General features: G+C 32.7%; 1 protein-coding gene across 1 annotated transcript; it reads right to left on the bottom strand.

Annotated features, from left to right (window-relative positions):
* Positions 1 to 1,617: 1,617 nt before the first annotated feature.
* On the bottom strand, positions 1,618 to 16,435 carry homer (protein). The gene is made up of 10 exons (XM_077439615.1): positions 16,151 to 16,435; positions 14,733 to 14,889; positions 14,504 to 14,635; positions 14,227 to 14,421; positions 14,082 to 14,156; positions 13,829 to 14,004; positions 3,093 to 3,277; positions 2,880 to 3,010; positions 2,663 to 2,806; positions 1,618 to 2,541 (listed from the first exon to the last, which is right to left on the bottom strand). Exons 1-10 carry the CDS (start codon positions 16,153 to 16,155, stop codon positions 2,500 to 2,502), a joined length of 1,242 nt encoding a protein of 413 aa, XP_077295741.1. The 5' UTR covers positions 16,156 to 16,435; the 3' UTR covers positions 1,618 to 2,499.
* Between the last annotated feature and the right edge of the window lie 6,206 nt (positions 16,436 to 22,641).

The raw sequence follows: 22,641 nt of genomic DNA, 5'->3' as shown, positions 1-22,641 counted from the left end.
GTGACACAAACAAATGTCCATTGCTATGTAATACAAAAATTATCTAATTCCATATAAAAAAGTATTATAGAGAAATCACCCTGTTTTATATATATATACATATATATATATATATATATATATATATATATATATATATATATATATATATATATATATATATATATATATAAGTATGTATATTTTAATAATTAAATTATTATGTATATTTTGACGTTAAGCAATTATGTAAAGTAATCAACTTCAATATTGCGTTGAAATTTTGATTGAATAAAGAAGAAATTGATTATATTATATTAATAAGAGCCATAATGAAAAAATCAGAAATGCATAAATCTGCACATTTTGTACGAAAAAATTAATAAAACAACAATAATACTTTCGGTGGGATCATCAAATTAATAAATTTACATTAATTCACTTAAATAAATCCACTCCAAATTTTAAAAAAAAAATTAGTACTATGAACAATTTTTATTTTACCCATTAAACATATTAAAACATTACAACTAATATCTCCTTACGGGAATGAGTCAAATTTTAAGTCAATGAACTCTAATAATCATAATATAAAGATGAAAATTTATAATCAAAATATTCGAAAAAATTACAAATAAAAGGTGTTGGGACTTGAGCACATGTTATATATATATATATATATATATATATATATATATATATATATATATATATATATATATATATATATATATATATATATATATATATATATATATATATACATATATATATATATATATATATATATATATATATATATATATATATATATATATATATATATATATTACTTATGTTCCAGACATGTGTTTGATATGTCTTTCGTTTTTATTCATCATATTTTATAAATGGCTGTGTATATGAGGATACATCAACAAATCGAATTAAAACTCCATATATGTACATAATATCATACATAAAATAAATATAAGTGTCCATACAGCTATGTACCTATAATTCACTTTTTTTGTATGTGAATGTAGTCAAGTATTTATTTATAAATAATGTTGAAACTCATATATTCTCAGAATACAAATATTCAAAAAACAGTGGTCTACAAATACATTAAATATAAAAAGAGAATAAAAATAAATAAATATAAGTAGTGGAGTCTAGTTTTGAGATATGGCATTAATTATAACTAGCTTATATCAAAAAGTCCATATTAGTTTTGGCTTTAAACATTAATCATTAATTATGCATTAATAACATACACCTGTATTATGTTTTAGTAAAAACATGTATGTATATCAACCGCTAACTACTTTTTAATAGTATAATTTAATAATAGACTTGATAATATCAACACCACATATGGATTCTTAAATACATACCCATAAATAATGTTTGTTTTAAAAAATAAATAAAAAATTACAATTATATGTAGTACAAAAATGTCACTATTCAGATCAAAAACAAAATAAAGCTTTATGCAAGCAGATCTCTAAATATTTCAAGTGTACAAAAAATAGAATTAATACAAAAAATGAAATATTTACTTTTTTACATTTAATAAATATTTATTCAAATACATCAAAACACATATTTACGAACATTATTCCTATAATGTATGTAAGTGATAAAAAAAATTATTTTATCATACATATATTATTTGACTACTTGATTTTAAAATCGGCAAAAGATTGCAAATATAAATTTTTGACAGTACTTTTATGACGAGAACCAAAATAAATAAAAAAATTACATAAATGCCTATACATAATAATGAATCATTATCATTATTAATGATCTACTACATCTGAATTAATTCCAAAACTAATTTTGGATACCAATATATGTATGTATGTACACATCTCCCTGTATCCTTCCGTATGTTTCATAATACAAAATGAAAGCTACAACTCCTTTATATATAAATACTAAAAATTACTTTCGATGTCTACATGTCCAGAATGAGTAGTGTTCACACACTACAAAATTAAAAATTAAAATAAATGAAACAAAGACAATGTAAAAAATATATGTATGTGTATGTATTCCGAAATGAAAAAAAATTATATTCGTATTCAATTTTTAATTTTAATTTGATGACATTTAAAACCCTTCAAGTTCCCGTTCATTAGTTAAAATTGATAAAAGTTTGTTAGAAATTTTGTTTTAAGATTTATTAGTTCACTTTTTATTCTTAAGTGACACATACATAGGATCTTTTTTAATAGATTTATTTTCAATGGCGTTAGATATAATATTATCATCAATTGTCACAGATTTCTTTCTCTCTTTAGAGACATTATTTCCTCCTCTAAAAGACGAATTTAACAGCAATGGTAAAGTCTTCCTGTCTTGGTTACTTTTATTGACTGTTGCATAAACGGGTGGCAAAATTTTATTTATATCGCTATCATGCATAATAAAAGTGGGCGGTTGACTATTCGGTGATAGTTTAAGATGAACACCCCCGCTGTTGGACAGATGATGTTGATTATTGCGTTGCTGAGTAACGCACATATTTTCGTCTCATGTCTGCAGTGCAGTATTTATTTCACGATGAATTATTGTCTGAAAATAAAAATTATACTAATATTATAATCGCAAAGTATACAAAATTATTTTATATTTCCTTCTAATTTTACCCTTTCCTACTACAAACATCTTCTATTAAAACAAAAACAAATCTTACCAAATCGTGCAACTGTTGAGCGAGCTGATTATTCAGAGTTAGTAAAACTTGCTTTTGACCTTCTTGAGCAGTTAAAGACAAGTCCAGTTGACTTTGGGCCATCTTTAACTGTTGTGCCAAATCAGCATTCTCCTTTTGAATATTCTGCAATAAGATTTAAATAATCCATAAGCATACTTTTGATAATACAAATTGTAGTATTGAATTATCGATTAACCTGAAAATCAGTGTTCTTTTTGCTATGAGTTAGCTCGTCATTCTTAGAATTCAGTTCCACCTCAAGATCTTCGACCCTGTGTCTCAAAATAGCTATTTCCTTCCTGAGTTCATCGGCAATTTCTCCACCACCTAAAGAAAATTTCGATATACATACCTACAAAATATTAAAAGATCCTCAACCACCAATGAATGCATCATCTAACAATCTAACCTTTGGAATTCTCCAAATCTTGATGGTATCGAGCTTTGACACGGGCATTTTCCTCCTTGTAACTGTGCAATTGCCGTTTCCATTCGTCTACATTAGCGGTGGACTCTTGCAAAGCACTTGTTAGCCGTAAGTTGTTGCTCTTCAGTGTGGCAAGCTCTATCTCCCATTTCTTTGCATTTGCAGAACTGTAAACAAACATCAGATTATATCATCGTGCATCTATTCATGGGCTGATTACAACGATAAGGAAAAAGAAATGGATGAAAAATGTGAGTTTACATGCAACGATAAAACAGTAAGTAACACGGCTGAATATGTATGTATAATGTCTACACAATAAAAAAAAGAATAATTGACGAGTAGCCACCAACATTTGCTCACGCACCATAAAATGACCTGCAACCACGCTACGGTTAATCAATAAAGACTTATCGTTATGGTTCCGTAATATTACTTCACTCAAACGTAGTACACTTCGATGAATATTCAGTAGTTTTCTCATTTAATAAATTAACAAAGAATTTTATACACTTAATACCCATACTCACAATACTGAAGTAATTTCAGTACCACCTAGTTCCAAGCACCATTGCTTGTATTAACACTGCTGACAATTAATAACACTTGTCACATTTTATCGACTGGCACAATGCACCTGTCTCCAAGTAATACCGTTTATCCAAACAAAACTAACGCTATAGCATCCCACTCTGAATTTTCCTTTATTATTTTTTGTTACTTAAAATCACTATCAATATTATACACAATTATTATCAAGAATTAAAATAAAAAAGATCAAAATAAAATAATGAAATAGTTTAAAAAAAAAATACTACTTCCGGTTTACGAATTCTGACCAAAACCTTATCAGCTCTAAGTTAGTACATAAAAAATACAAATATAAAGTTTCAGATTGATACGTTCAGGGGGTGTGGACAGAGTAGTGGTGACAACATTTTTGACCTTTCTAAGAAAAAGTCCCACTTCCGGTTTATAAAATTTCATCATTTTTTTTTATCTTCATCACATTAATACAATAATTACACTTGAATTTTTTCGTGAAGATCACACATGTTTAAAGGGTCGAAAAAAAATAGTGGAAGAAAAATCGAACAAGAGTAAACTGCCACTTCCGGTTGACGGATGCTTACCAAATTTTATACATAACTTGGTATTAATCTTAAACTGATAGATATGAAATTTTAGTTCAATGTACTAAAAGGTTTCTGAGAAAAACATAAAAATAACCTCGATTCTCTAGAGTAAAAGTTATACTTCCGGTTCAGATAAAAATATTAGGTTATAAAATTTATAATTTCTATTACATGTGAAAAAAATTCAGTTCGATTCAGTTAGCGGTTTGAGAGATAATTGAATTCAAAAACTTTAAAAAAAGGGGACACCTATAAAGGGAGGTACCATTTCCGGTCAACTTTAAGTCGTTTAAAAATTTACGTCGTATCCATAAGAATTTCAGTAACCAATACCAAGTTTCAGTTCGATAGGACTAACGGTGTTCAAAAAATCCCCAAAATACAAAGACACACACACACACACACACATTTTTTCTAGATTCTGAAAACGTGATTATTGATCGATTCTGAGTTCGACTCAGTCAAAATCTCGAATTTTCGCATGATCACAAAATCTACCAAGATCACACTATTGTTACTACGTAATAATATATTAATACAATGAGCTGATTATGCACAATAATAATACCAAAGACAGATATTTTCTTTCATTTGATCCAGCAATATATCCATTCCTCTCAACCATCAAAGATAAAAACCGAAACATTATTAAAAATTTCCAATCAACCATTTCTCCTAAAAACATCATATCTGAACATGTGTAAGATTTTGGAAAAATTCTCTCACACTAACGGCAATTTTAATGATCATAATTTCATGATAGTATAGTTAATAGCATAAATTCAGTATTGGACCGAAGAAATCAAAAATTGACGAACGTCAAATTCAGTTTACAACACGGCAATAGAGCGATGAGTACGCACTTTTTGCACACACCACACAAAAGAATATTCACCCAATTGGCAGCAGCAATAACCATTCGGGGGGGGGGGGGGGAGGAAGCTCAATTGCAATAGTTTCGGCCCACTTTCATGATTGTAGTGTAGCGTTCGCAATTAAACATGCATATCCACCGATGTTATATAAATGTTCCGATTTTCACTTTCCCAATAACACATTGGATTAATCGAACGCCAATACCGTAATGAGATTTTCTCGCCATAACAATCGCACACATTATTGTAAATTACGCTTTTTACCAAATCGTCCATGTCGAATTATACCTACGCCGAGCGATAAAATGGAAATAATTTTCCATTCAGTATGATTGTTCCGAGCTTAATTAGCAATCGCGTAACTTGATGACTTGTCGTATGCCATCGTACGTGTCATTTACTCGCAGTTCCCAAACGCATAATAACTCCTGATTAATTACTGCAATCCGTTTTGGTTTAATGTTACCGAAAATTCGGTTCTGCGCAGTCACATTTTAACCTAAGCGTATTAATTCTCGATTTACACGGTTTTGAATTATACGGTATTTTCATGGAACTTAACTACCGTGTTTTAATCGAGGGTTGCCCTGTATGGATTATATGTACATATATTCAAAAACGTCACGGAAAACGAAAAAGTTCAAGTTTTCACACTAACCACTCGTTAATGTCTTTCTAATGAAAATCCAATAATTTCCAGATAGTTCTAAATTAAAGTATCTAGGCACAGTTGCTAAGCTTTTCATTGCACAAAAGAATCGCTACAAATTTACAATTCAAAGTCAATGACGCAATAATGATCGTAGCATTATAGAATGCAAAAATAAACCATATTATGCAATATCAAAATTTTATTAATAGACAATCGAGTCAATTTAAAAAAAATGTATGTAAAAGAAATAAATTTATAAATTTGTAAAATGTGTGTAAAAAAAATTTAAATTATTTGATTATTAATAATGCAAATTTTATAAGATATAGTGTGAAAACCAACAGTATGGACTAGTGGTTAGCATATCTTGCTATGCTCAATGTGGCTATGAGTGCAAGTCACACTGGTTGCTGCCGGCCAGACCTTGGTTTGTGACCAGGTCGGTCGTTTCCTATCAGAGTTTGCCAATTTTTCTGATTTTCATTGAAACGATTCCTACAAAATTGGCTTTCCCTCCCAATTTCTCCCGCAAAACCTTGAGTTATTATGTTATATCTCAAGGTTCGCTAGGTTTCTCTCCAAAGATATCTCTGTGGATGATTGTTGTATAAAAATTCGTATTGTTGTATAAATGTTTGTTGATAGTATTGTATACGAAGTTTGCAATGCACTTTGTTATGTTTGACCATAGATGTTATGTATAATTTCGAATTATGTAATAATTTGTATTAATATATAATTTCGTGTGTTTCTTGATCTGTATAGTACACTCGTCGCATTGGAGCGAGGATTATATAAAGAGGGGCGCACAAAAAAAAATGAACCCAAACGGTCCCATAGTCAGTTATTTATGACCGTTTCTAATCCTCGCAAACGTCGAACAAACAGGTGTCCCTAACATCTTGTCCAGGGACTGTATAAGGCTATACTAGCTATCAAACGTCACCGTCTTCAAAAATTTCGCAAACTTAGACGTGTTTATTACGATTATTTTCACCATCAAAATCGATTGAAATTTCCATCATTGACCAAACCGCGCAAAATGGCAAAGTTTCAAAACGATCGGAAGATTATAGGAATTTCACCTCAATCGTTTGCAAAGTGAAACATAATAAAAGCGCCTTGTAAAAATGAGCAATTTGAGCAACGGTAGTAAGAAAAATATTCTTTAGTACATTCCATATGTACACGTTTATATGTTCCGTAATGTATGTACATATATATATGTGACGTATCCGAAACAACCGACACGTTCTATTATATTATTATTATTATACAGCAGTATACATATGTCACCGAAGCGTATCAAGCGGAAACCTTTGTTTTATAATTTCTTTGACCACTGTGGAAATATTCACATATGACGTGACGTCATAGTGGCAAGTGCACCCGTACTAACGAAAGTGTTGCCATGTGCCTATAAATACTTTCGGAAACGTCATATTGTGACAATATGGACTCCAACGATATGCGCGAGCAATATTGCACCAAATCTTTGTGCTCTGTGATGTAAATGTACTCGTCCAAAACAAGTATGAACGTGCTGAAAACGGGCGGTGCTGTATAGCATGAATATAGAACTAATCTTCCGTGCAGTGTTGTGTGGAGCTGTTGGCGTGCAGTGCTCGATAATATAAACGGACACTTAAGAGTAAACTTCGCTCAAAACCACATCAATTCGTATATATAATATATCGTAAATGCACTCTCAATAAAACGATTCATCGATAATGGACCCGTTAAAAAGTAACTATCGAAAGAAAGTATTATAATACATATTATAAAATTTAATAACCGAGAGAAATCACCTGCAAACGCCAACTCTTCAATGCGTTGGATAATTATGCAAGACTAATCATCGTCTGCATCGGGTGTTGGAACCTATCAGGGCGTGATTCTGTCTAAAATTCGCATCCAACTATAAAGTGGCCGTTGCATCAGCTACATGCCTATCTGATGCAGTCCAATAATGCAATAAATAATAATGCTCGAAAGATTCTTTCCGCCGTGACGCAACGAAAAGAAAGATAGCCTAGGAAGTAAATAGACCCTTTTAATGTGATGAAATCGAGATTTTCGCTTGGAGATAAGTTGAACGAAGATAACGAAGAGATACGTAATTATGCATTCGATGGATTGAAATCGAAGAAACGAGAGTGGTGAATCAGTTCGGTTGCATGCGCCAAAGGAGAAAGGATTTTCCCTGACGAGCAAACGGCAGCATTTCCACCACCGTATCTGAGACTATAAAAAGTGAAATCAAAATCATTTCCACCATCAGTCGACGTTCAGACACTCCACAGTGATCAACATATAAAAGCAAAAAAAGCGATTAACTTCATATCCAAAAATGCAGTCGAAACAAGTGAGTGCGAACAATATTCTAAAATTTTCCGATTAACTCGATCATACACATAAAATCAGCACTAATATTTTATTATATAATTTTAAATTATTCTAACTTTTTATAAAAATAATTTATGGATGGTTCGACTACAATCCACTAGTATTAAAAAATTGTCATGAGTAACAAAAAAAAACAATAAATAAATAAATAAGGAAAATCAAAATCGTAAAAAATAATCTTACATGGCACTATTATTTATTCGGAAATAAAAAAATATTCGAAAACCATTTTTCTACTAAATATTTGATAAGTATCAAGTGTCATTAGAATAAATTCATTAAATATTTAAAAAAAAGTGCACATTTAATGAAACTTCGTAGGAATACAGCAAATTTATTAAATTATTTTGAACAAGCTCGTCTTTTGATTTTCCACAATAGATTAATTTTTTCCAACGAATATCCAAAACAAATAGCAATTCGACGCATCTATCAATCGCTCAAAAAGCTCGCAAAATCGCACGCGCTAAAAATTATGTATGCCTTTCAAGCGCGAAGTATTTTCAATAATAGCAGTGAAATATGTACATTTAAATCAAAATTAGATTCGAATAGAAATTACGTACGAAATATTTCGACAATTTTTCGTGAATACCTTTTGCTAATTAGAGGCAGCACTTATTACAACAATAATTACAACACTAGTGGGTATACATATATTTATTTACATGCATGTAAAGTGCGATTAACGACATTAAGTGTAACCTTTTGTGCTATATACTGTCATGAAAAACATTTTTTTTTTAAATTAAAAAAAAAATGTAAATATTAGTTAACACTGGGTACGTTACCAATTTTATAATTAAAATCATATCCACTTTATAATTAAAATCATATCAAACGTGTGCCTATACATACATAAAGTGGATTTTGTATTAGTATTAATAGATCAATAGAAAATTTTAACCGGCCTGTGTTTAATTGGTCGGTAAATTTATAATAAATAGTCAGATAATATAATAAATGATCAGTAATAATATGAAATAGTCAGTAAATATGTAAAATCAACGGTCAATACGTTTCAGTCAGTAGACAAACGATCAGTTATTGTTAGAGGTAGGATAGTCACAGTGCTATATATTGTTCCATTGTTGTAAATCCTTTGTAAAAAAGGTTCGGCAAACCTTTAACAATGCATTTACAACCTTTGAACAATACACGGCCCCCTCAGGCTCCGGTGACTAGTTATTGTACCCATATATTGTGATAATTGGATTATTAGTCACATTGCGATCGCCCAATAGACAAGTTTTGCCATGAAAATCGCGAATACGGAATATTTGGAACTAGAGTTCTCGTTAGTATGATAGTTATCGTTAGTATGATGGACTTGAGACCGTTAAATACAAAATACTGCCAGATGTTTAACAGTATTTTGTATTTAACGGTCAATTTATTTAAACGATTATAGTTTGTTGTATTATAATTTGACACATGAAATGCAATTTTGCTTTTACGCACAATGAAATGAATTCTCGAAGCCGAAAACGCGTTAGAATTTATTTTTAGTTGCATTTTTTTCTGTATCCAATAAAAATATTCACTAACCATTTAATTTAAAATAAACAACTTTAATTAATAAATTACAAAAAACTGAATAGCCATTTGTAACACGCCAAGATCATTTGAGCATAACGCGCGTTGAAAAATAATTACACGACATTCAAACGAAAAATTGTACATAGCTCGCGACTCTCAAAAAATTCAGTTCGACGCATTTACATATTTACATACATACGTAGGTATGCGAATTTATATGTGCATAGGTATACGAATTTCAAACAACCCAATGTTGGATACTCCCGCTAGGTACACAGTAATAAAAATACAAAAAAAGTTGGGCACAAAAAAAAACAAAAAAATCCAAAGTTTAAACTCCTTAGACCAGCGATTCCCAACCCGAAAACGCGTACCCAAGGAGGATTCAAAAATAAATCAACAATGATGGATATACGGTGCGGTTTTTTTTCTGATTTTGACGAAAAATATTCAAATTCAACATGTCGATTTGCAAAAAATGATTTTGTACATTGTGTCCATTTCACTTCCCATTCTTTTCACTTGTGCAAAGGTCATAGGTTGATAGGTTTCAAATCATTTTGATAAACAGCGTTATCAAATAGGTACACCATTAACATTTAAAAGATCTATTAAAAAAAAATTGCCAGGAGAGGTTATTAACAGAGATCAGCGGCAACGATGCTTAAAGGCGTTTTTTTTTTTTTTGCTCTCTTGCTTTCTTGGACAATGAACAGGTCTATTGTTATTTTATAGCGACATCTCGACCGCCGAAGTCTGGTTATTAAATACTAAGAACGTGATAATTGTATTTCCACAAAGAATCTTTTTTTTTCAACAAACCTTCACCAAGCAGAACCTATTAGGCCCGCCTTGCTCGCACGCTCCTTGTTTCGCGAATACTATTTATTTGTATCATACTAGTGTTTTTACCCGGCTTCGCTCGGTATTTGTAATATAAACCGCTTAAAAATGGCCAATCTAATGGTAAACATTTTATTAAATTTATTTGAATATTCATTTGTTTTTCTACGAACCAACAATAGTTACATTCAGTCTCTTTCGAAATTATATATTAGATTTACAACAAATTTGAAACAATAGCAAGTGTTCACATGAAATATAAATACTTATGTGATGCGGAGAAGGTGCATTTTAGCAAAATGCACCTGCACAACGAAATAGTACGCGATTCAAAAAAGGTTGGGAGCCGCTGCTTTAGACGATCAACCGACAGGAAGAAAACTATGATAGCGTGAAAGTCCATCGTTGAGCTTTCGAAATCGACAGTCGAAATGAAATGTGACAGATGTCGGGAAATGGCGTGTTTAACTAAAGTCTCCACTTCATGAGTGACGACTACAGAAACGGTAGAAAGTAAAACCAACAGATGAGCGTAATTTATGCGAGCGTTTTGCTGTCGTTACGCTCGCTCGAGCCCATATATTACGCTAAGTAATTGACGATCGGATAAATTTACGACACCAATCGACATTTCCTCCAGTGCCAATTTACCTATGTATGCCTATAATTACAGGTGATATTTATCGCTCTCTGCGCAGCATCACTCCTTCTCGAATCCTCCGCTGAGTTCGCGTTTGGAGATCACGGTGCCGAGATCCAATACGAAGGACACGAAGCAATCGGAGGACACGAAGGTTTCGAGGGAGGACACGAGAGCTTCAGTCAGCTGAGCCTTGGAGGACATGAGAGTCTCGGAGGACACGAAAGCTTCGGAGGACATGAAAGCTTCGGAGGACAAGAAAGCCTTGGAGGACATGAAAGTTTCGGAGGACACGAAGAAGAGCACAAAGACTACCATGTACGTATTTTAAATTTCATTAGCAAACATGTATCGTGAATTGATATCTTTTCAGCAAGCATATGCACATTCTCTATTTTCTAGGCTACATTCAACCATTTAACATATTTCTTAGCTTAACTCGCTTCCTCTCAAATTCTCTTGGGTACCATTCAAGTACATAACTGTAAAGTCCACTTTTGACCTAATCGTTTATGTCATCCATCAGTATGTGTAACTCAGTGGTTGCGTTAATACTAAGCACCGAGGGGTTCCCGAGTTCAAGCCCTGGGTTGACCTCGATCGAAGAGAATTCATTCCGAGTATTTCTGCAGTGCTGCTAATTAGACTTAAATATTTGTGACTGCAACCCGATCATTTCCTATCAGAGTTTGCTAATTTATCTAATTTCATTGTTGAAATGGTTGTATTTGTCACCACTATTTGAATATGATTTTAAATTTATGATCTACAATATGTACAAGTTTAGTGTCACATATGTCGCTCAGGGGTAAAACCCGTAATGGCATCATGGTAAAATAAATAAGTTTGATAATATATTGAATAGAGATATTACGTCTTTTCGTGATTCTAGCTATGTAGGTTGTATTGATCAACATGATTTCGAGAACTTAAAATTTTTGCGCCATATTTTCCTTATTACTAATGGGAAAACTTAATCAACGCGTTTCACCTCAGCTTATAAAACAGCCAGGAATCCATTAAGATTTTTATGTTAATTTTGGCTCATGACAGTGCACAATTTTAATACTATAAAGCCTAGACCGCACCAGGCGGCACTGCACTGCGCAACGCAGCGCAGCAAATTTTGTTTATATGAAATTGTTTGACACCAAGTGCGGTCAGGGCTTAAGTATTGCTCAGGGGTAAAACCCGTAATGGCATCATGGTAAAATATAAAATTTATATAAATAAATATTATAATAACTTCCTATTAAAATTTCCACATATTATATTTTCAGTCATATATGTTAGTGCATCTGTTTCAATTTTTCCTCCTTATTTTAACATCATTCATTTACATTCTGGACACCCAAAAGAACAAGATCAATTACAAAAAAAAATACAAATTCTTCAATCTATAATACATATGTATGTATCATAATAGACTTGATTTTTCAACCTGTTTTAACAGAATTCGAAATCAGAATGTAGTCGAATAGAAAAAAGATTTAAATCAAAAAGTTATTATATGTACTATGTTAAGTGGGAGATCGTATTATTTACATAAATAAGTAGAGAACAAATTTGTTAATAAATATTTTTTGATATTTCAGTCACACCCCAAATACATGTTCGATTATGCCGTGAAGGATGCTCACACCGGAGACGAGAAAGAGCACTGGGAGACCCGCGACGGAGATAAAGTTAAAGGTAAGGCATATTTCTACGAGTTCAATACCCTATTAACGACGCTTATGATCACAATTTGATTCGATTTATGTAAGTCTAAAAGTGAAAAGTCACCATCGAATATGGTCACATAATGACGCTTTATTGCGGATAATCAGTTAATAATGCAAGTCAACAGAGTGATTAATTCAAACTAAAAACCTGCTTAATGCTTTGTAAGCAAATTGTAGGTTCGTCTCATTGCATAACTAAGTACACATATTGTAGAGTAACTTTTTTTTTCTTTTTTTTATCAGGATCATACTCTTTGGTCGAGTCTGATGGTACTAAACGCGTAGTGCAATATGAAGCTGATAAGCATAACGGTTTCAATGCAATTGTACACAAAATCGGTACGCCTAAACCAGAAGCTCACGGTGCCCAATATGCCAAGGAGTTTTCACATGGTGAAAGCTTTGAAGGTTTAGGAGGACACAATTTCGAAGAGCAAGGTGGACACTTTGGATATTAAACATTTTCCTATTACATATATAGTCTCAATGTTAAGTTTTAGTGTAAGCCTAATGTTACTCTTACAAAACTAGCCCAGATTTAAATGGTATATATTCTCTGCAAAACTATAATAAAGACATAATTAAATTAAATTTTCAATAAAGTTATTTTAAGAAATCAATAATTATTCTAATACATTCAAAAATAATTTTAATTTTATTTCATTATTACGTCGAACTTTAAACATTTTTTTTTTTTGTATATTAACTAAATGTAATTTATTTCTAAATTTATGAAGAGAATATGTGCCAAAAAAATATGTGATAATATTGTAATTGATAAAAAATCAATTAAGTACTTTTATTGTTATGTTATACATTTTTATTGAAATTGAATGAATAAATAATACACAATCAAAATGAAATAATTTTTTTTCTACATTAAATAAGTGAAATCTCACTCACCTTTGAGCTAAAGCGAGCTTCAACTTTTCATTTTCATATTTTAATTGTTGTTGAATATCTACGCCTGCATCGAGCTCTCCGCCCACAGCTGAACTTCCTCCGACAGACGGCAAAGCTGCCCTAGGTGCTACGGCTCGCTGTTTACTGCTCACATGTTGTGGAGATTCATTCGGAGCCTGTTAAAATTCAAACCACCAATATAAAAAAAGAAGATGTCGGCTATATTTTGATAACTTTCAAAGCGGTAGCACACCTGCAATGTAGTTGTAACTGAGTGCGCTCTTTGGTGGGTCATTTGTTCATCATTTTCTACAGACTTGGCCATTTGCTTAAAAGAAAATCACAAATTACAGAATACCACCAAAAACAATGTATTAAAATAGAAGCTATATTTCTACCTGTGACGAAGGATGGCCATTCGGTGGCTCTAAAAGATGATCTGGTTCTGTCGGAGCAGCTCGGTGACTAAGAGGACTTGCATTAGCGCTGGTAACAGGTGTGGCCACACACGATCCATTATTATGCCCTCGTCCCGGCCCTGATGCTTGCTGTTGTCCTATAGCTTCCTTTACCTCTTGAAATTTTTCTATGAACTGATAAATACTCATATAAATTCAACAGATCCAAATTTAATATCACCTTACATAAAAAAAAAGAAATGAACTGCAAAAATACCTTTCCAAGTTCAGCTTCAGAAGAAAACCCTAAGCCGTAAACTGTATTGGCACGTACGTCAGACCACTGACCAAATTTTTGAGATGTTTTTGTAAATGTCATATTCGGTGTGATAGTACTATTGATGACAGCCTGCAAAAGCAATACGAATTGAATCATTATAAAAACAAAACATATTGTATTTTGATATACGCATATTGCATTATTTGATATACGCATATTCATATACCTTGGAGCCTTCAACGCTGATAATCCTATAAAGTAACCGGGAGGAATCGTAGAAGAAAGAAACGGAGACGGCAGTAGTCGAAGCCGACATCCATGATCTTTTTGTTTTTGGATCAATGTGGAAAACGTGAGCTTTACATGTGAAAATTGGCTGCTCCCTAAAAAACAAAATACGGAATTTAAAACCAATATTGATTTTATAATTACAAAACTAGAGTACAATATGTACATATACTACATATTATGAATAAATGTATATTGTACATGTGTACATACATACATAGATGACACAGATAAACACATAAAACATAATGAACACATCCTGATTAAATAACCCTACATATATATTTGAACAACTACAAATGAAGAATAGATTATTGAATAATTTCATACGAATTCATAAACCATTTGCAATTTTAACAACAGAAAATGTATGTAATTTATGTTACCTATTGTAAACAAATTATGTTACTTGTTGGATTAGTTATTGTAAACATATTATGTTACTTATTGGTTATATGGACGCAACTGAGCATTCAGTATACACATTCGCATACAATTAATAAACAAATATTCTACTATTGATTATAAAAATGTCAGAATTGTCGATAGAATTTTTTCGATAGATTGATAGTCATCAGTATCATCACTAACAGCCATTCACCATTCATTGCTGGATGAAGGCCTCTACAACAAGCTTCCTTTCGTCTCAGTTTGGCGCAACTCTCATCCATTTCATCCCACACATGTTTCCAATTTCATCCACCCATTTTCCTTGCAGCCTGCCTTTCACCCTTTACATTTTGTCAGGTACAATTTCAGCACTTCTCTTGTCCACCTTTCGTCCATTCCCTTCAAACTCCTCACTCTCTCCACTATGTCAACTACCCTTGTCATGCTTCTCACCCACGTCTTCCAAGTTTAAAAACCAAAAACAATAGGCAAAAATAATTACTACGATCTGAATTGAAGAGGTCAACAGTGTCAACAGCAATTACAAATGTCCACGAATATTCAAGTTGAAATCATAATGACCTTGCATAATTGACTTTTTAAAAAATTATTGAATACATTTCACACATTGCAAAATCAAATCTGTATTTTCATATAGAAATAAAATAAATACAAATTTGGTTTCGAAGATGTTTTCACTTGAAGCCGAAAAATTTGACTCAGTCACTAAATGAAGATATGTATGTATATCGTGCAATTTTAAAGAAAGCTCGTCATTTTGAGGTTAGGATAATATTGAATTAGACAGGTCGCGTTTTTGAATGAAAAAAAAGTAAAGATGTGAAAGCGAGTGAGTGTACGGGGTGAGTAGCGATTAGGGGGCGAGTCATCGAGGGGGTGCGATAGAGGGAAAGTAAGGGTGGTTGGTGGGGGGGGGGGGGAAGACGATTACTGGCGAATACAAACCCCATGATGGCTGGCGTGGCGTGGAGTGGCGTGGAGTGGCGGGGGCGAAGACGACGGAGACGCAGAGACGCGAGACTTGGGGCGCGACGAGTAGTCGGGAGTCGGGAGTCGGGAGTCGGGAGTCGGGTGTCGGGAATCGGAAGTCGGGAGTCAGGAGTCAGGAGTCGGAGCCGGGAGCCGGGAGTCGGGAGCCAGAAGTCAGGCGCGCATCCCGCCGACCGCCGACTGACAGCCGCCGAGCGCAGATCACCGACCGCCCACCACCCGCCGCCCACTGCCGCCCACAACACCCGCCCCAACGCCGAATTATACGGCCATCTACTAAAACGTCACCGCCCCATTTTCATTTTCTGTTTTCTTTATTTACTTTACCCTCTCACGTCACAGTATTCCTTGCTTAAGTTTTAATCTTAAAATCTATCCAAGGCTGGACTTTCCAATGCGGGGGCCCGGTTGCAAAAAAAAATTTGGGCTCCAAAAAATCTAAATACTACATTATTTACATCGTTTTAAGGTCTGTTCATACCTATCCAGCACGACCCGAATCCTGCAAGTACGGACAGTATTCTTTTGTACATTCTATATGGACGCGCATGAATGCGTAAATGCGCATGCGCGAATGGAGTATGAATGCGTCCATATAATGTACCAAAGAATACTATCCGCACTTGCAAGACACCTGCAGGATATTGGTCGTGCTGGATAGGTATGAACAGACCTTCATAGGTGAATGGCTACGTATGACTCAAAAGAAAGAACTATGTCTTTGTGGCAGACTCGATGGGATGCGTCAACTAAGGGTCGGTGGACGCATCGACTCATCAGAGACCTGAGGGTTTGGAGCCGGAGAAAACATGGTGAACTGTGCTTTCACCTAACTCAGATTTTAACAGGACATGGCTGCTTCGGAAGCTATCTGCACAAGATAGGAAAAAGAGCAACACCAGGATGTCATCACTGCAGTGCAGAAAACGACGATGCTGAACACACTGCATTCGATTGTCCAGCATGGAACGCACATAGAACCAATCTAAAAAATGAACTCGGTGTTAACTCATTAACGACGACTAACATGATTCCTGCTATGCTTGAGAGTGCAGAGGCGTGGACAGCATGCACTACGTTTGCAGTATGCATCATGCGGGAGAAAGAAGAGGCAGAACGCGATCGACAGAAAAAAAGTCGGACTTTGTAAAATGACGAGAGCCTAGATGGCTATCCTGGCTGCCACCCTTGAGCAATACTTAATTAGTAGCCGGGTGGTAGCTGAAGAGGAGGGGGGTGTTAGTGGGTAAAAATCCCACACTACCACCGGAATTAAACACGTCGGTGGTGTCTTCTAGAAGATTTCCCCCCGCCGGAAAAAAAAAAGGTGAATGGCTACGTCCACATTGCCGATATCTACATCCGATATTTGCGAATTTTTCCATAACCAGTTCCTAAATAGCAACCACAGGTTGCAATATGGGAACTGGATATGGAAAATTCGAGAATATCGGGTGTAGATATCGATAGTGTGGACGTAGCCAATGGTGTAAATATGAGGCCACCATCATCATCGGGTCTACCTCACGGGCCCGAAAACGCAAATATCGGAAGGCAAAGATCGAAAATCGAAAGATCAAAAAAAGGGTGCATGGTAAACGGTACATACTCACTTAATTTGCGCGAACAGGATACATACTATAATAGTCGTTTCGATGCAACATATGTACATACATATGTACGTTACAGCTAAACCACTGCCGAAATGTCTACGAATATAATAACAAAATAATAAACTTATATATATACTGTTTGTTAGCAGTGTTTCCTCTAGGCAAATAGACGGCGTTGTCTCTGAGCGTTTACCGCCAACTATTGAAAATTTATTTAATCAATTAATGAATTTTTAGGGATATAGCACGACTTGTACCATACGAAACTTGGTCGATAATATCACCTACATATTTCCCTCATCGAACTTAATCTGTACAAATGACATCATCGCGTCCTGTTCTCGTACAGGACGCGATGTCAGCCTCTGTCAGTCGGTCTCTGTCAGCCGTGGCCGAACTACTTCGTTCAGCTTACCCATAAAGGCAATTCGACTCGCTCCAGATACGCAATCACGAGTACACGGGAAATTCCAAGGAGCTACGCAACTACTCATCAAACATAGAACACAAAGGAAGACCTCAACCCCGCTGGAATCTTCCAGAACGTGATTTCACCAGCCCAGCTACACGTTGCTCAAGCAACATCTTTATAAACCAGCGCATCGTCCCCAGATGCCAGTGAGCTTCAGGAACTCGACCTGGCTCGTTCCAGCGAATCACCTACCTAATTCGCTGTACATTCAAATACACCTGTGTCAATCGAGTAATAAAGATCCTCTTCAAAATTCAACTGAATTTCCATAGGCCGGGAAACCGAAGCAAACCTTCAACCCGCCCTATAACTGGTGACACCTTCAACGAACATCGCACCTTCACGGCTACAACTGGTGACCACCGACTACGAACATCGTAACGTCGCTGCAACCGTCACTCAGCTTCAACCGAAGCAAACCTTTAACCCGCCCTATAACTGGTGACCCCGACGTGATCTTTAATCCGCCCTATAAATTAATTTTTCTATTGTTGTTTTATATTGTTTATATATATGTACATACATATGTAGGTAAGAAGGTAATTTTTACCTTTTTTTTCATATTAAACAATCAAATATAAATATTAAATTAAATATATTTAAAAGGATTTGAAAAAAAATCGACCGCGTGCGGATCGAAATATATATTTTTTATTTAATAACTTAATATGTCAACACCCATGCGATGATATTCCATCGGGTACAACACTAGTACAGCTATACAACTCTCAATATGAGGCCACTACCCCTCCCCCCTCCCTTTCCCCCATCGAATATGGACAGTCAGTCTTTCGCTTTCTGAGAGACGCTTTTTTTAACAAGCTTTTTATGTACATACATACACACGCTCGAAAATGCATTGAGTTTTTGCATTTAAATCATATTTATTTATTTTTATTTTTTACTCAATAATGTAAGAATATTGATTTACTAACGAACACAAAGGGCTCATGTTTGCGAAGAAGATACCCAATATTTCACCTTAATGAAAGAATGCATTTCCCCAATGTGCCACAATTACTATTAATATAATAATAATCATTACAATTAGTAGATACAGGCATCACCGTCGTCAACCGGCATCACCCAAAAGGTTTGTAAATAAAAAGAAATCGTAAAAGTTTTCTTCAAATTATTCATAAGACTAATGGAAGCACTAGTTGAAAGCTTATACTCCAAATTTCGTGTTAAATTTTTACGATTTTGTACTCCTTCTAACGACATTTAATAGTTTCCCTTTATTTCATTTATTTTATTTATTTAATAAACAGAGAGAAACTTACAGCTAAAATAAAGATAATAAAATAAATAGTTAAACATAGTTATGGTACAGTAATAATTATTGTCTGCAATGATCTATAAACTCGATGTTAAATTTAAAAAAATAATGGATAATAAAATATTTTGGTTTCATTTTCGTATTGTGAATCTTCAGTTTTCTTTCAGAAACGCTAGACACACGTTCTCGTATTTGACATCGTTCGAGATTTCAGGATAGTCATTTTATCTTAATAGAAATATTTGGTAACGTGATTTACTAGTGTTTTTTTTTTCAAATTAATAAAAGACTAAAAGAAATTCAATGAGTCAATTCTGGCTCAGTGAATTAGCAATATTATCGATTGAACATGAAGAAGCTTCTAAAATGTCTTTGTAAATTCACGACTTTGAAGGTAAGGAAAAAGAACATTTAAACAATGTTAGTTAATTTTAATAAGAAAAAAACACTTAAGTGGGGTTTTTTGCTAACATTTACATGCAGGTCGAATTTTTCTAGTTACGCCACATTGCAAACGTTACATTTTACTACATACATACATACATATGTACATATGTACAAACCTAATAATATTTCAAACTATAGATAAATAGAAATCTTTAAATTATCCATATTATTAATTCCCTTCCCAGTTATTTACATTTCAGTTCTCTGATTTACACATGTATAGAAACATACAATATTGTCAATGCAAACTTCTTGTAAACAGCAGTATTTTATTTAGTAAAATCATTTAAGATTGAATCGCCAGATGGCATTGATAAATTTAGTTACTTGATGATCATAACAGAAAATATAGAGTGAAAATAAAATTTACTAGACATTAAGTTTTTTGAGTTATTTATGCAATAAAAAGATATTTAATTATGTATATTCATATGTAAGTTCTGTCAAACTATTCTAATTTTCGTATCGTCAACCATAAAGCCCCAACGAGTGAAATTTTTCTACCAGTGAAAATACCACTGGTTTCAATTAACTAATATTTTCCGGAATTTATTTATAAATGTTTTAACAACATAAACCGATATCGTTTCCTGAAGAATGTTGAGGCCAACCAAGCATGAAGCATACAAATCAAATAAATACTTTAACTTTCTATCAGAATCGCGGACTTTTCTGTCTAACGACAATTTCTCTCGTACTATATACAGGCAAGAACTTCTCTTTCTATGATACTATTTATGAATGTTTGCAGTTCTATACTATCTATACATATTTAAGAAATTATTCAGTAATTTATGTAAATGATTTCATTAAAATTTAACACAATATCACAGACATTTCGTGATATGCTTCAGAGGAAAATAATAGAGGTTTTCTATTTTTTTTTTAAATATTCAAATAATAATTGTTCCATTTGCATACATTTGCAAGAAAGTGTCATAATGAGAATGAGAAGTTGTTCTTGTAAAATTGTAAAATTTGTGTGTCAGCTATTTTTACTTTATATTTCATTCAAATTCGGTAAAAAAGAAATGCAAAGCAATTATTTCAAAAATGTATATCGAATGGAAATTTTTAAATCAATGCCAAATTATGTGTCTTCTCATCGTGAATTTCTTTTCACGCTTCTCAATCAATAATTAATTTCACCGAACTAATCTCTAATTAAATTCATACCACATTGTTTAAATAATTCATGCTAACGAGGAAAATGTAAAAAATGGTTGTTTATTGTCCGTGAAGCATGCACATTGTATATAATTTATCAATCATATATAATTGCAATTTCTATGCACTAGTCATAGTTTTTATAATTCAATATTATTCTCATTCAAACGATTTTAATTTTATTTATTTATTGTTGGGTATAGTTCGACTTAATGTGAACCAATTAATATGAATAATATAATTTGATAATCGGAACTTCGTGAACCTTATTCACAGTTATACCATAAAAGCAATCAATAGTATTAAAGATTGTACTATTGATTATCATTTAATTATATGAATTTGTTTATAAATTGTTTAAAATCAGGTTTATAATATACATGTATATGTATGTGTCTTGCGACAACAATTTGTAAATTCGTGAGTGATAATTAAAACACTTTTTTGTTTTGAAAATGTATATTTAAAATTAATGGGACTGTCAAAATGTTTACAGTAAAAAAATATGTGTTAATATTTACTAATACAACATAATGCAAAAGTTTAGTCACCATCATAGTAAATCGAATGTATTGCATATAGAGAATGGTAACTATACAACATATATAGAAGTGAGAGTGTACTACACTGACCACATTCATAAATTAAACTTTCGCAATATTATTGATTGGTAAATTAATTATTTTAATAGCTACCTTGACCAGCTTTTCTGTGTTTTTTGTTACAATCATTTTTTTTATCATCAGAAATTAATACAAATTACTTAAATGTACCAACAAAAACTTATCTTCAAATAAAAAGAAAACGTACCAAAATTTAAAAAAAACGATATTTTTTGACTAGAATGTGCTCGAAAAGCACACAACTAAATTTTTTCAAAATAATACAATTCTTTTTAATTCCAAATTAATTCAAGAGAAAAATTTAAATCAAAATATTTTTTTTAAAATGAATAAGATAAGTTTTTGTGAAAAATATTTTGAACGATCTTTTTCATTTTGTGAAAAATAAATAAATAAATATAATGTAGATAGTTAATTACAAGAATCATACATACAAATTAAATAACGATCATGAATGATAGTTTGATTTTATAAAATATTTTGCTTAATTACTAAAAGTAATTGTTTGTAAATAACAATTTCATATCAAAATATAATAAATTACCATACAAAAGGCGTACGAAATTTTAAAAAAACTTAATCGATTTCAAAGATACACAAAAGTTAAATAAAATTTAGAAATCGATTACTCGAGTTATTTATAAATTATGCTCAGTTTCTTACTTTTAATAAAACAATTTAATTCAATTCAATTAAGACTTAAATTTAAAATGAAACCTAATGCGAAAATGATTAAATAAATAGATAATAATAAAAATAGAAAAGTGAAATGTGTTTGCTATATGAAGGTAGTATTTACTCTACTAAACCTTCGAAATGAAGCGAAATATAACTTATTTTCTTAA

The sequence above is a fragment of the Arctopsyche grandis genome, chromosome 1 (assembly GCF_051622035.1).
Source record: "Arctopsyche grandis isolate Sample6627 chromosome 1, ASM5162203v2, whole genome shotgun sequence".
NCBI lineage: Eukaryota > Metazoa > Arthropoda > Insecta > Trichoptera > Hydropsychidae > Arctopsyche > Arctopsyche grandis.
This window is presented reverse-complemented; position numbering and strand designations above follow the sequence as displayed.

Excerpts from the sequence above, each read along its gene's own strand:
- homer (XM_077439615.1), bottom strand. Across the intron at positions 14,636-14,732 it reads TCAGCGTTGAAGGCTCCAAG|GCTGTCATCAATAGTACTAT; the intron begins GTATATGAATAT and ends TTGCTTTTGCAG. Across the intron at positions 14,157-14,226 it reads ATGGCCATCCTTCGTCACAG|CAAATGGCCAAGTCTGTAGA; the intron begins GTAGAAATATAG and ends TTTTCTTTTAAG.